Raw genomic sequence first — 15,697 nt, 5'->3', positions numbered from 1 at the left:
CACTCTCTTCTGGTTTGTAGGGTTTCTGCTGAGAGGTCCACTATTAGTCTAATGGGCTTCCCTTTGTAGGTGACCTGGCCTTTCTCTCTGGCTGCCCTTAACATTTTTTCCTTCATTTTGACCTTGGAGAATCTGATGATTATGTGTCTTGGGGTTTATTGTCTTATGGAGTATCTTAGTGGTGTTCTCCGTAGTTACTGAATTTGCATGTTGGCCTGTCTTGCTAGGTTGGGGAAGTTCTCCTGGATAGTATCCTGAAGAGTGTTTTCCAACTTGGTTCCATTCTCTCCCCATCTCTTTCAGGTATTCCAATCAATCATAGGTTCCGTCTTTTTTTTTTTTTTTTTTTTTTTTGAGATGGAGCCTTGTTCTGTCGCCCAGGCTAGAGTGCAGTGGCACAATCTAGGCAAGTGATTCTCTTGCCTCAGCCTGTAGCTGGGATTATAGGCATCTGCCACTGCGCCCAGCTAATTTTTGTATTTTAGTAGAGATGGGGTTTCACCATGTTGGCCAGGCTGGTCTCGAACTGCTGACCTCTTGATCCACCCACCTCAGCCTCCCAAAGTGCTAGGATTACAGGCATGAGCCACTGTGCTCAGCCTGTAGGTTCAGTCTTCTTACATAGAAGACTTTAAACCAACAAAAATCTGAAAAGACAAAGAAGAGCATTACATAATGGTAAAGGGATCAATGCAACAAGAAGATCTAACTATCCTAAATATATATGCACCCAATACAGGAGCACCGAGATTCATAAAGCAAGTTCTTAGAGACCTACAAAGAGACTTAGACTCCCACATAATAATAGTGGGAGACTTTAACACCCCACTGTGAATATTAGCCAGACGAACAAGACAGAAAATTAACAAGGATATTTAGGATTTGAACTAGCTCTGGATCAAGTAGACCTAACAGACATCTGCAGAACTCTCCACCCCCAAATCAACAGCATATACATTCCTCTCAGTGCCACATGGCACTTATTCTAAAATCAACCACATAATTGGAAGTAAAATACTCCTCAGCAAATGCAAAAGAGATGAAATCGTAACAGTCTCTGAGACCACAGTGCAATCAAATTAGAACTCAAGACTAAGAAACGCACTCAAAACCATACAACTACATGGAAATTGAACAAACTGCTCCTGAATGACTCCTGGGTAAATAATGAAATTAAGACAGAAATCAAGAAGTTCTTTGAAACCAATGAGAACAAAAAGACAATGTACCAGAATCTCTGGGACACAGCTAAGGCAGTGTTAAGAGGGAAATTTATAGCACAAATGCCTACATCAGAAAGCTAGAAAGATCTCAAATCAATGCCCTAACATCACAATTAAAAGAGCTAGAGAAGCAAGAGCAAACAAATCCAAAACTAGTAGAAGATAAGAAATATCTAAGGTCAGAGCAGAACTGAAGGAGATAGAAACATGAAAAACCCTTCAAAAAAATCAGTGAATCCAGGAGCTGGTTTTTTGAAAAAATTAACAAAATAAATAAATAGAGCACTAGCTAAACTAATAAAGAAGAAAAGAGAGAAGAATCAAATAAACCCAATAAAAAATGATAAAGGGGATATCACGACTGACCATACAGAAATACAAACTGTCATCAGAGAATATCATAAACACCTCTATGTAAATAAACTAGAAAATCTAGAAGAAATAGAAAAATTCCTGGACACATATACCCTCCCAAGACTAAGCCAGGAAGAAGTCAAATCCCTGAATAGACCAATAACATGTTCTGAAATTGAGGCAGTTATTAATAGCCTACCAACCAACCAAAAAAAAAAAAAAAAAAAAAGCCCAGGACCAGACGGATTTACAGCCGAATTCTATCAGAGGTACAAAGAGGAGCTGGTACCATTCCTTCTGAAGCTACTTCAAACAATTGGAAAGGAAGGACTCCTCCCGAACTCATTTTATGAGGGCAGCATCATGCTGATACCAAAACCTGGCAGACACACAATAAAAAAAGAAAACATCAGGCCAATATTCCTGATGAACATCGATGTGAAAATTCTCAGTAAAATACTGGTAAACTGAATCCAGCAGCACATTAAAAAGCCTATCCACCACAATCAAGTCAGCTTCATCCCTGGGATGCAAGGCTGGTTCAACATATGCAAATCAATAAATGTAATCCATCACATAAACAGAACAAATGACAAAAACCACATGATTATCTCAATAGATGCAGAAAAGGCCTTTGATAAAATTCAACATCCCTTCATGTTAGAAACTCACAATAAGCTAGATATTGATGGAAAATATCGAAAAATAGTAAGAGCTATTTATGACAAAACCACAGTCAATATCATACTGAATGGCAAAAGCTGAAAGCATTCCCTTTGAAAACCGGCACAAGACAAGGATGCCCTCTCTCACCTCTCCTATTCAACATAGTATTGGAAGTTCTGACCAGGGCAATCAGGCAAGAGAAAGACATAAGTGGTATTCAAACAGGAAGAAAAAGTCAAATTGTCTCTGTTTCAGATGACATGATTCTATATTTAGAAAATCCCATTGTCTCAGCCCCAAAACTCCTTAAGCTGATAAGCAACTTCAGCAAAGCCTCGGGATACAAAATCAATGTGCAAAAATCACAAGTATTACTATACACCAACAATAGGCATGCAGAGAGCCAAATCATGAGTGAACTCCCATTCACAATTGCTACAAAGAGAATAAAATACCTAAGAATACAGCTAAGAAGGGATGTGAAGGACCTCTTCAAGGAGAACTGCAAACCACTCCTCAAGGAAATCAGAGAGGACACAAACAAATGAAAAAACATTCTATCCTCATATTGATTCTCAGGAAGAATCCATATTGTGAAAATAGCCCTACTGCCCAGGGTAATTTATAGATTCAATGCTATTCCCATCAAACTACCATTGATATTCTTCACAAAATTAGAAAAAAAAAAAAAAACACTTTAAATTTCATATGGAACCAAAAAAGAGTCCATATAGCCCAGACAATCCTAAGCAAAAAGAAGCTGGAGGCATCATGCTACCTGACTTCAAACTATACTACAGGGCTACAGTAACCAAAACAGCATGGTACTGGTACCAAAACAGACATATAGACCAAAGAAACAGAACAGAGAACTCAGAAATAATACCACACATCTACAACCATCTGATTTTCGACAAACCTAACAAAAACAAGCCATGGGGAAAGGATTCCCTGTTTAATAAATGGTGCTGGGAAAACTGCTAGCCATAGACAGAAAACTGAAACTGGGCCCCTTCCTTACACCTAAACAAAAATTAACTCAAGATTGATTAAAGACTTAAATGTAAATCCCCAAACCATAAAAACCCTAGAAGAAAACCTAGGCAATACCATTGAGGACATAGGCATGGACAAAGACTTCATAAGGAAAACACCAAAACCAATTGCAACAAAAGCCAAAATTGACAAATGGGATCTAATTAAACTAAAGAGCTTCTGCACAGCAAACAAAACAAAACAAACAAACAAAAAACTATCACCAGAGTGAACAGGCAACCTACAGAATGGGAGAAAATTTTTTTTAAAATATTTTATTTTAAATTATTATGGGTACATATTTATAGGGTACATGTGATATTTTGATACAAGTATACAATATATAATGATCAAATCAGGGTAACTGAAATAAGAATGGGAGAAAATTTTTTGCAACCTATCCATCTGACAAAGGTCTAATATCCAGAATGTACGAGGAACTTAACCAAATTTACAAGAAAAAAAAAAACCTCATTAAAAAGTGGACAAAGGATATTAACAGGCACTTCTCAAAAGAAGACATCCATGTGGCCAGTAAACATGAAAAAAGCTCAACATCACTGATTGTTAGAGAAATGAAAATCAAAATCACAGTGAGATACCATCTCACGCCAATCAGAATGGCAATTATTAAAAAGTCGAGAAACATAGATGCTGATGAAGGTGTGGAGAAACAGGAACACTTTTACACTGTTGGTGGCCATGTGAGTTAGTTCAACCATTGTGGAAGACAGTGTGGTGATTCCTCAAGGATCTAGAACCTGAAATACCATTTGACGCAGGAATCCCATTACTGGATATATACCCAAAGTAATATGAATTATTCTACTATAAAGACACATGCACACAAGGTTATTGCAGCACTATTTACAATAGCAAAGACATGGAACCAACCCTAATGCCCATCAATGATAGACTGCATAAAGAAGATTTGGTACACGTACACCATGAAATACTATGCAGCCATAAAAAGGAATGAGATCATGTTTCCTACAGGGACATGGACAAAGCTGGAAGCCATCATCCTCAGCAGACTAACACAGGAACAGAAAACCAAACACTGCATGTTAACCACCGTGCCTGGCCAGACTTCTTTTGTTTAATTTTATGATTTTCATTTTTGTTGTAGAGTGATATTCTATTGTATGACCATAACAAAATCTATCTATTCTACTGATGATGGATATTTGGTTGTTTCCACTGTTCGGCTATGATTAATAATGCTTCTTTGAATATTCCTGCACATGTACATCATTTATATAATATTTACTTTAGCATGGAATTCCTAGGTCATAAGATATGTATATGATATCCTTTATTAGATAGTACCATTTTCCAATTTTATTAAAGCAATTTACACCCCATTCTTGCCAGTTCTTCATATTGGCAACTTTTAATTTTTACCCATTCTGATACATGTGTAGTGATGATATATTACAATGACTTTAATTTTCATCTTTCTTATTTCCAATAATGTTGAGCCTTTTTTTCTCACATTTATTGGCCACTTCTTTTTTTCTGATGTGCCTAATCCAACTCTTTGCTGATTTTCCATTAGTTATTGGTCTTTAAAAAATTTATTTGTAGTCGTTTTTCATGTATTCTCGATACAACATAATTTTTAATTTATATGTATTGTATAGAAATTAAAAATATGCTATTCTGGCATATTGACTATTTTTAGTTAAAGCCATTTGAAAACAGCAGGTACAAGATCACTCTGACCTTCGTGCTGTTTCTTAAAAGCAGAAGATGACATTCCCATGTGAAAGATGTACTCCCTCAACTAAAAGGAAAGAACCTTTTTATAATCAAGGATGGCATGCTGAGGCTGAGAACATTCTGCACAGATCTTGTTAAAATATCTTCTACTGTAATCCCAGTTCTTTGGTAGGCCGAAGCAGGCTGATCACTTGAGGTCAGGAGTTCAAGACCAGCCTGGCCAACGTGGCGAAATCCCGTCTTTATTGAAAATACAAGAATTAACCACGCATAATAGTGGGCACCTGTGATCCCAGCTACTTGGGAGGCAGGAGAATTGCTTGAACCCGGGAGGCAGAGGTCGCAGTGAGCTGAGATTGCGCCACTGCATTCTAGCCTGGGGTATGGAGTGAGATTCTGTCTATAATAAAACAAAACAACAAAATAAAAGATCTTCTAGCCTTCCCTTATAATTTACTTTTTTTTTTTTAACCTTAGTGCTCTTCAATTCAGTATGTGTTCAACTCTTTTTTTTTTTTTTTTTTTTTGAGACGGAGTCTCGCTCTGTCGCCCAGGCTGGAGTGCAGTGGCTGGATCTCGGCTCACTGCAAGTTCTGCCTCCTGGGTTCAAGCAATTCTCCTGCCTCAGCCTCTCCGAGTAGCTGGGACTACAGGCGCCCGCCACCGCACTTGGCTAATTTTTTGTATTTTTCGTGTAGTCCGGGTTTCACCGTGTTAGCCAGGATGGTCTCTATCTCCTGACCTTGTGATCTGCCCGCCTCGGCCTCCCAAAGTGCTGGGATTACAGGTGTGAGCCACCGTGCCCGGCCATGTTCAACTCTTAACTGTATTTTGGGGTCTTCATTTTCTTATGAAGGCTCCTGTGCCATGTAGAACTTCTATTAACTTTGTATGATTTTCTCTTGTTGATCTGTCTTATGTCAACTTAATTCTCAGGTCTAGCTGAAAAAAACCCTAAGATGGTAAAAGTAAACTTTTCCCACCCCTACAATTGCAAATATCTTTTCTCACTCTGTTATTTCGCCTTTTAATCTTACGATAGTGTCTTTTGAATAACAAAAAGTTTTGAATTAAAAAAATTTAGCATTATTTCCTTTAAGTCCCTTTTATTTGTGATACTAAAAGCTGTTTTTAAATCATCTTTAAAACTTCTTTCTTTACCTTGAAGTCATCAAGATAACATCTTGTATTATTTTCCAAAAGCTGTATTTCCCATTCTCTCTTCTCGTCATTCCAACATGACTTTTTCCCCTACTTCCCTGAAACTATTGTTGTAAATACCATCTCGATCCCTCCCCTGAGCTACAGATGTATATTCGCAACTTTTTACCTGTTCTCATAGCTTGTACATTTCAAATGTATCAGATTCAGAAAGAAACTTGATTCTCTACTCTTCAAACTTGGTTCTCCTCCCAGATTTTTCTATCTCAGTTATTTTCTATCTCAGAACCAAAACTTGAGCCAACTTTGATTTCTCTCTTTTCTTCAGCACCTAAATCTAATCAATCAGAAATTATTATTTTTTTCCTATAGATATTTCCTAAATTTCAATATTTTCTACCATCTTCACTGCTAGCTCCTTAATCAAACTCAAGCTCATCCTTTTCCTAGATGACTGCAATGGTCTATTTATTAGCTTCACTTTTACTCTTGTCCTCTGGTAGTTCTCTGTAGAGTAGCCAGGTTCAGCTTTAGAAAATGGAAAATTGATCATATATTTCCCTCCATACTCTTGTCCTCACATTTAGAATAAAACAGAAACTTATCTATGTGGCCCACATGTCTATTTCTTCAGCCTCACCTAATACCAGTCTCCCCTTCATTAATTTTGTTCCAGCCACACTGGCTTCTTACTGTTTTCCAAACCCACCAACTTTGTAGTTACCTCAGGAACTTTATACTTGCTTTTTCTTTTGCCTGTCTTGCTCTTTCCCAGAATTCAGTTTGACTGGCCTAGCATAGTATCTGGCACATGGCAAGCAAGCAAAAACTATTGATAAATAAACAAATGGGTGGTTAAAAAGTGAATGAAAGGACAGATGCATAAATTTTGCAGAAAAATCTCTTTCTGAACATGTCAACCATCTTAAAAACGATCTTAACTGATTCAGGTGGTAAAAGTGTAGTTTTATTGTACAGATATATTGAGCAGTGGTGAAGTCTTGGCTTGTCGTGCACCCATCACCTGAATTGTGAACATTGTAACCAACAGGTACTTTTTCAATCCTCACCCACCTCTCCCTTTTGAATCCCCACTATTATTCCCCACTATATGTCCATGTGTACCCATTGTTTAGCTCTCACTTGTAAGCGAGAACGTGTCAACAGATTTTTATTGCACTAGTAATTTCAGTATAACTTGTATGATTAGAGGTAGGTTAAATGTAATGGCATTCATGGAAAATGCCCTGTTTGTTTTCTGAATCATCTCATCAATTTCATTTGGTTGCCTTTTTCTCCAAAATGGATTGTTACTTAATTCACATTGTGATAGGTTTGATTTCTTTAGGTGATTTAGTTCATAGTTGGGCACCAGACTAAACAAATTAACAAATCGATATCCAAACTCTGAAATTCCTCTTTCTCTCAGAGATCTTATGATCCTCAGAACTGCTTATTATGGGTAGCATCTTAGACTGTGTAGCAGCCTTGGGAATAATCTGATTTTAAGCCCAACTCATTACAGAAATCTTTCAAAACATTTCCGCAAAATATCACCTCAGGTGATTATCCAGCTTCCGCTTAAAAATCTCCCATGATTTAAAAAATGCTCCCATGGAAAGAAATCTCTTTCTTCAAATGACAACTGCTTCCTTTATAAATAACTCACCAAGCCTAATGCTGTGGTGTGTGCCTATAGTCCCAGCTACTTGGGAGACTGAGGCAGGAGGATCACCTGAGCCCAAGAATTTGAGGCTGTAGTGTGCTATAATTGCACCTGTGAATAGCCACTGTACTCCAGCCTGGGTAACATAGTGAGATCCTGTGTCTAAATTTAAAAAAAAAAAAGAAATGCAATGAAACACCAGAAATAGAGAAGGAAATAACCTGTTTCCCCTACAGAAGATTAATCAAACTGACTGTTTTGAAATGAAAAGGACTAGGGTTGATATCTGGATTAGGTAGACATGCAATAAATATAAAGAGAAAAATCTATTTTGGGTCTCATTGAACCATTTCATATTTAGCAAGTTGGAAAGAAAAGGAAGTGAGTTGTGTAAACTAGAGCCTGTGAAGGATTTAGATTCATAATCTGAGAAGTTCTCAGTTTCCTTTTCCCTAACCACAGGGAAATTATCGTGGTTCATGGCAAATTGCTGCTCTGAAAGACTCAGTTTTGATTTTATTATAAATTAAATATATTTTTATTAGTCTTCTGTGACCTTCCCATTCTTTTGTTATCTTGTCAGAAATGTTGTACTCTATCATTTCATCCTTTATGTTATATTGCATAATGTGTTTGTCAACATCACTATTCTCTGTGTGTCTTAAGGGCAAGTATTATGTCTTATTTATCTTCGTTTCATTGGTTAGCAGAGAACCTCAAACACAATAGGACTCAATACATTTATTAAAGGAGCAGTTTACACTCTGTAATTAAGACTTCAAATTAGTGCAATAAGTAGTAAACTGTTTGCTCTAAACTTTCTTGGATAATTCTCTTTTCATTAGTTCTGTTCACTATTTTAAACTCAGGAGGATTCAGTTTTAGTGCCAAATGTTCACTTCGTTTGACACATTTTTAATTGATTAGTATGTGTGCTTTTGAAAATTGATAGTATGTATGCTGAACAGGATTCTCCTTCTTCAATAACTCTTTCTACAACTGAATTAGGGTGCTAGAAAGTTTCTTCCAGAGCTCCCAGAATGATTTTTTAAGGACTGAAAGCATTTATAAATTGCCACTCCTCCATAACTACTCAAAATTACTTTCATGAAGCCATACATAGGTGTCAGGAAAAGTGAATTTATCAGTACATAAAAAAAGAAGCTCTTAAAATAAATGCTCCCCTAGTTTTCTAATATCTTTTCACAAAATATGCATATTTTGCTAAATAATTTTTTGTTTTCAATAAATAATTGAATTTGCTCTATTTTCTGCTAAATAATTATCTTCTTTTATATAGCTTTCAATACATAAGAATAAACACAAATATCTCTGCTATTATATGAGGGCAGCTGCACACACAAACACACGAACATACTCAAGCACAAAGTCTCCCTCCCCTTGAGGCTTACTCTAAATTACCAGTTCAATGTTGTCGTCACAGGGTGCAACTGAGGAGTGTCAAGCTGGACGCTTGCCTCAATTATAGCGCTTGATGAAAAGGCAGCAGAAAGTGCCAAGCCTTTACTAGACTATAGGTGGCGGTTCTTTCATTGCAGAACCAATTAAATAAATGGTTTTGAATTGTCCTTCAAAAGCCATAACTTCCATAAATAATTAGGCAGGGAAATTATTTTAAAAAGAGTTTATTTGAAATAAAGTATAGCAAAGATTTGTTTGTACAATTCACCAAGAGTTGGTTGCATTTTCAACTCCCTTTCCCTAAAAGTAGATGGCTTTAATGTAGCTATTTTCACAATTTTACATCAGGAAATACAAGAAGTTTTCAGCAAATGTATGGAGCAGTCCTGATGCCCAGATGTAGGGAGTTAGCTTGTAGAAGGAGGAAGCTCTGACGCATAGAAGATCATGCATAGGCGAACTTTAGCTATACTAGGAGCTCATAAAAACTCAGGAATATTAGTGATTCACACTACATAGATTTTTGTGCCATTACATTTTAGTGGATTTAATTTACATTATATTCTTTGGTGGGGGAAGCATGAGTCTGAGAAGGGGAGAGAGAGAGAAAGAGAAAATGAGAGAGGAAGAGTGACAAAGTTTTTTCTGTCTTCAAGATCATTCTATTGATATTAAGCTATTTAAACTTTTCCTTTGCAAACCAACTCTTCCCCCTCTTTAAACTTTCAATTCATTACTTAGATTTAGCGTTTGAAGACCCTTTTACGCTCAAAAATATAACTGCCAGTGATAGGAAGTCTGTAGTGGGACATTCTTCCCGATGATTAAATTTTTCATTCTTAAAATTATTATTATTTTGTTGTTAAAAAGTACTACGTAGTTGTAAAGCACCTGAGAAGTTTCTGAAGTTTGTATAGGTACATTTCTTAGCTTCTCTATAAAATAGATATAGTCTCTCCTTTATGTAGATGAAGGATATTTTTCATGGGTCATCATGAAAAATATTTGTAATTCTTTGGGTCTCAGTTGAGGAGTGAACTATTTTAGCTTTTGCCTTAAGTAGCTGAAAATTATCCACTATTTCCTACGGGAGCATGTTCTTACAGAATAATTAAGGTTAGGTTATACATATAGTACAACAGTTTCACATTTTTAATTTTAGGACTCATACTAACTATAAGATATTGAGTAACCCAAAATTTTAAATACATATTATTTCTCTTGCCTCATACTGTTCTTTTTGTCTTAAATATTATTCCATCACTTTTTCCTTTGCATGTTTCCACACTTTGCTTACTTCTTATCCTCAGTGAAACCCAGAGAAGACACCTCTGACCCATTAGACCTGTGCAGGTTCCTCTACTATACATGCTCAAGGTTCCTGTTTTTCTCACTACGGGCATTTAGCACAACTGTAATGAAATTGTTAACTTTGAAATTAGTTTAGTGTGTTTCTTCTGTTACACAGCCACAGTACTATGCAACATTCATATAGTTCTCTGGAGAAAAGAGAAAACTTTTAATAATAAAGAAAGATTAAACAGTGTTTGTTAAACCATATTTATGTAACAAGATGTTAAATTAGGACATTTCTAGTTTCTTTTTCAGTTGAACTGTAAAGCTTTGGAATTTAAGACAGGCACACCTGCATACCGACTTTGCAACAGGGATGCACTTGTTGCACTAGATCTCAGTTTGTTGCCTAATCCAGTCAAGGTAGGCTGTCACTCGAGTATACACTCCTGGCTTATCTGGCAGGCCACACTGATCTCCCCAGCTTACTATCCCCACAAGAAACCAAAGCCGCCGTGAGTCTTCTTGCACTAGCGGGCCGCCAGAGTCACCCTGTAAAAAAACGGAATGACTGATTACTTAAGTGCAAAGACAAACCCAAAATATTAAGCTTATTTCTATGGCAGTCGAGGAAGGAGTCACATTCATTATACAAATAAAGTCAGCCTGTTTCCTTTTGAAATATTATACCAAGTCGTGGAAAAATTACTGAAACCCTCAAAGTACCCACGTCATTCCTTCAGCAAGTCTGAGAAGATGACAAATGCATTTTTCAGATTTCCCCCAGTCACTGCGTGGCTGCCTCCTACTCATCCAGGCTTTCTCTCCTTCAGGAAAACTTCTCTGGCCAACCTTTTTCCTTCACACTCTCACCCTCTCCAGCTTTGGGCTCAATTGTTCTTCACTGTGTCCTTATATCTTGTGTGTGTCTCTGTCACTGCTTCACTATTTTATAAAAGCATATTTGTGCATTTGTGTGCCTATTTACACTTAATCCCACTGGTCAGTTTTTTTGTTTGTTTGTTTGTTTGTTCTGTTTTGTTTTGATGTAGCAGCTGCACGTTTCTGAAACAGTCACTTGCATTTATGATATTTGTTCAATGTCTGTTTTTCCAGATATACTATAAGGTCCAACAGGAAAGAGAACATACCTATTCTGTTCACTGCTGAAACCTAAGCTTCTAGCCCTTAGGGGATATTTGTTGAATGAATGAGTTTCTAGAAGTTTCACTTATCTTCCTAACCTTAGCACCCTGCATGGTGTCTGATGCATAGTATATCATCAAAAAGTCTTCTTTTGGTGAAGAAATTTATATAGTCATAAGCAAAACACTCCTAATGACATACTTACCACCCAGTCATAATAATGAACTAACCAACCAATAAATATTTGTGCACATAATAACCTAGTTGGGGAGACAGATTGAGTATGTCTTAGGTTCTGCACGATGGATTAAGTCTGTGGGTTCTGAAACTAGATAGTCTGGGCTTAAGTCCTCCACTTACCAGCTATGTGACCTTTGGTAAGCTGGTGAAAAGCTCTCTGTACCTCTGTTTCCTCATACAATGTTTGTATGAGTTTAAAACTCGAAGCACTTTGAGTACAGCTTAGCATATAGTATAGTCAGTACTAATAAAAGTCAGCTATTATTACCAAGTGTGCTTCTAAATTAGTCAGCTATTCATCTGGCTGCTCTTAGTAGCTAGCTCATCCATACCTGTTTAATTACTGGTCTAGATGGGGAGAAGGGCAGTGTGTGAAGTGCCAATATGCATGGCAAGTACTTCATGAAGCTGGTTGTCACCTGCTTCTTTTAGACGACATATGCATGCTTCAGTTAACCGGTTCTCAGTACTTTATATTATTGTTTTTGTAGTGTTTTTTTTTCTATAGTGAGAAATTATTTTGCATGATGTCTGACCAAATGTGGACAAGCAAATGTTAAAGCAAGAGGGACTTGTAATTTTTCCATATCTAGCCAGCTTCACTGCTTGACCACAGACATTTGAATTTGTGTCCTCTCTTATAGACCATAGACTTGCTGAATGCAGGGATAGTATTGTTGTGCTAACATGTCTGGTGCATAGAAAGTAATTAATATAATTCCTTTGAATTAATGATTGTAAAAATGAACAAAAGAATGGATAAAAGAAATAGGATCTTGTAAGCTCTTATGTAAAGTGCTGTGTTTTTTTTTTTTTGAATTGTGAACTATGCATTATAGTATTTCAGTTAAAAATCAGTGAGGCCTAGAGTGGAATATACATGGAAGGTATCATGGTGAGGTACGGCTTGAACTGGGCTTGAAGGAAGAGAATAATTTGTATGCACTGAAGGACAGAAGGTAAGGGACGTTATAAATGGGAAAATAATGAATAACACCCTTTTAAAACTCATGTTTATTTTTAAGTCTGAATTAATGGTCTTAGTAGGTCTGGAATTGTCAGTGTTGAGGTGTGTTGCTTATTTGATTGATGGATTCTTTGGAAGCTGTCATGAAACTTGAGAATTTGTTGTTTCAGGGCCAGTAGTAAAAGAGAAACAGGAAGGAGAGCGAGAAGGGTTTCCTAGCACAGAGACATCTCCACCGAAAGGAGATAAAGGGCTGGGTAATCAACAGTATCTCGACAATTGAAAAACAAATCTCCACCTACACACAACTTGCAGTTGATAAAAATGTTTCATTTTGGGAAAAGTGCTCATGGATTGGGGACTTTACATAAAATGTGAGAACTATTTTTTATCCACTTTTTAAAGACCATGAGCACTAAATATGAAAGTCAGTGACCTTTTGATGCGAAGAATAATTCTTATCCTTCTGTATACAATTCACCCATGAAAACAGCAACAAATTACTCAAGTAAACAGATTGATTTTTTTAAAACTCCAGACTAAAAGAATATGTAATTTCTGACACCAGCTGTTCCTGTTACTATGTGGAGTTGGATTTCATATATGTGGACAAAACCTATTAAAACATATAACTGCATCAATTATGTTTAGATAATTTAATTTAAAATTTTAGAATTCAAATTTGATTTTAATCACTTTACAGTGAGAATTTCATATTTGTTGTTTGTTTTTGTACATTTGGTTAAAAATTATGGGCTAGATCCAAATATAATAGTTATTTCTTTTCTTTTTCATTTGTACTGTTTCATTATTGTAGGAGCTTTTGTGACTCAAATTACTAGGATTTTGTATAAATTTTCTATCTTCAAGGTGTCCATGAATTATTATGTATCTCCTAAAATTCATTTATTATATATCAATTAATTTTTATAATATAGTGATTAATTTTTTATTTAATCCTTCATAGCAGTGAAAAGGTTGAGGTTAAAGTTATTAACACCAGTGACCAGGCCGGGCGCGGTGGCTCACGCTTGTAATCCCAGCACTTTGGGAGGCCGAGGCGGGCGGATCACGAGGTCAGGAGATCGAGACCACAGTGAAACCCCATCTCTACTAAAAATACAAAAAGTTAGCCGGGCGTGGTGGCGGGCGCCTGTAGTCCCAGCTACTCGGAGAGGCTGAGGCAGGAGAATGGCGTGAACCCAGGAGGCGGAGCTTGCAGTGAGCCGAGATTGCGCCACTGCACTCCAGCCTGGGCGACAGAGCGAGACTCTGTCTCAAAAAAAAAAAAAAAAAAAAAAAAAAACACCAGTGACCATGGTCTACATTAACAATAGTGAAATAGATGAGATTTCTTTGTTGCTTAACATGTGCCTGATATATTTAGTCTTCATTTAATTTTTCTTAGTACCCAAAAAGTTAGGTGCTATTACGATTATCCCCAGCTTTTAGTTAAAGAGACTTGGTAATAGAGGTTAAGGAATTCAAATCGAGGTCTTTCTGATTCTTGCGCTTTGGATGGTTAACTACTCTGTAATTTGGCCTCTCAGACTTAATGCTTTCATGATAGATAAACTTCATTCATAAAAAAAATTATTTCTAAAATCTATATTATAAATTTTAGAGGAACAGCGCTGTGTATTGTAACTGTTACCCTTATGTCTATCACATTATCACATACTAGGAAGTACTTATACACTTCTTGGATGATGGCATGGATGAGATTGTCTTGAGCTTACCTGACATGCATCCACTCCACCTTGAGGTACTCCAGCACACAGCATTCCAGACAAGATGGCTCCATTGTAACTATATGGTGCATTACATACATCATTACTTATTATTCTGACCTGTCCTTGCCTTAGCTCTGGAACTGTGTGGCCTGTTTGGTATCAAAGCAGGAAAAAAATGGACTTAAAGATGTGTACATTATTGACCCTGTAATAAATTTGAGAAGAAATAAATGTACTCCAAACATTATTTCCTATTTAACAATGAAGGCTCCTAAAGATTTACCCTGGAGTTTCTTCGCAGCAAAAATTCCCCAAGTAGATGAGGATAACCCCTTTCACAGATCAGGTTTTTTTTTCTTTTTTTGCTTTAGCTTTGTCACACAGTGCCCCTTAAGCCTTTAGAGAAAACAAATATCTTAAAATTGACTAAAAGCATTTAAATTATCCACTGACAGATTTTGGATTGGAAGATTACATATTGAATAACCTTTAACCTAGCAGCAAAAGAGAAACCAGTCTAGTTTCAAGGCTAAAGAACTAGTCTATTTTATATTGATGTACTCTCAGAAACACTACTAGTTTTTCACAACTGGTGCAAATGTTATCTATTGCAACAATTTACTTTGGGCCACAAGAACACAATAGAACATGTTCTAGGACTATTAAGGCTTTGTATTATTCCTTGGAGAGACAGTCTACAACATGGGTAAAAGCCCAGGGAAATTGTCAATGCTACCCTTCCACTCCTTCGCTGATACTCTTACTGGTTCTAGTAGCTCTTGTGCACTGTCCTCATTTTAGTTTCCATTTTATTCATTCAATAAACAAATATGACCAATGTTTATGTACACACCGAGTTTTTGCCATAGAGGCAGGATTTATTTTATCCCAGAATACTTTAAGGGGCAGTTAATACCTTAAGGATTATTAAGGCCTCATACAATGTCTAATCTAGATCCTCCCATTGCTTTGGGAGGCCAAGACAGGAGGATGGCTTGAGGGCAGGAATTCCAGACCAGCCTGGGCAACAGAGCAAGAACCCGTCTGTAGAAAAAGAAAAAAGCTGGGT

General features: G+C 36.7%; 1 protein-coding gene across 1 annotated transcript in view; it reads right to left on the bottom strand.

Moving 5' to 3' along the window:
- Positions 1 to 7,890: 7,890 nt before the first annotated feature.
- Positions 7,891 to 15,697, bottom strand: part of TMPRSS11D (transmembrane serine protease 11D) — a 41,111-nt gene continuing 33,304 nt past the window's right edge. Inside the window, exons 8-9 of the mRNA XM_055297448.2 lie at positions 14,635 to 14,777; positions 7,891 to 11,094 (exon numbers count right to left, since the gene is read on the bottom strand). Of these exons, the coding sequence (XP_055153423.2) occupies positions 10,933 to 11,094; positions 14,635 to 14,777 (305 nt within the window). The 3' untranslated portion in view covers positions 7,891 to 10,932. The remainder of the gene's footprint in view (positions 11,095 to 14,634; positions 14,778 to 15,697) is intronic.

Source organism: Symphalangus syndactylus, chromosome 10 (assembly GCF_028878055.3).
Source record: "Symphalangus syndactylus isolate Jambi chromosome 10, NHGRI_mSymSyn1-v2.1_pri, whole genome shotgun sequence".
Classification (NCBI taxonomy): domain Eukaryota; kingdom Metazoa; phylum Chordata; class Mammalia; order Primates; family Hylobatidae; genus Symphalangus; species Symphalangus syndactylus.
This window is presented reverse-complemented; position numbering and strand designations above follow the sequence as displayed.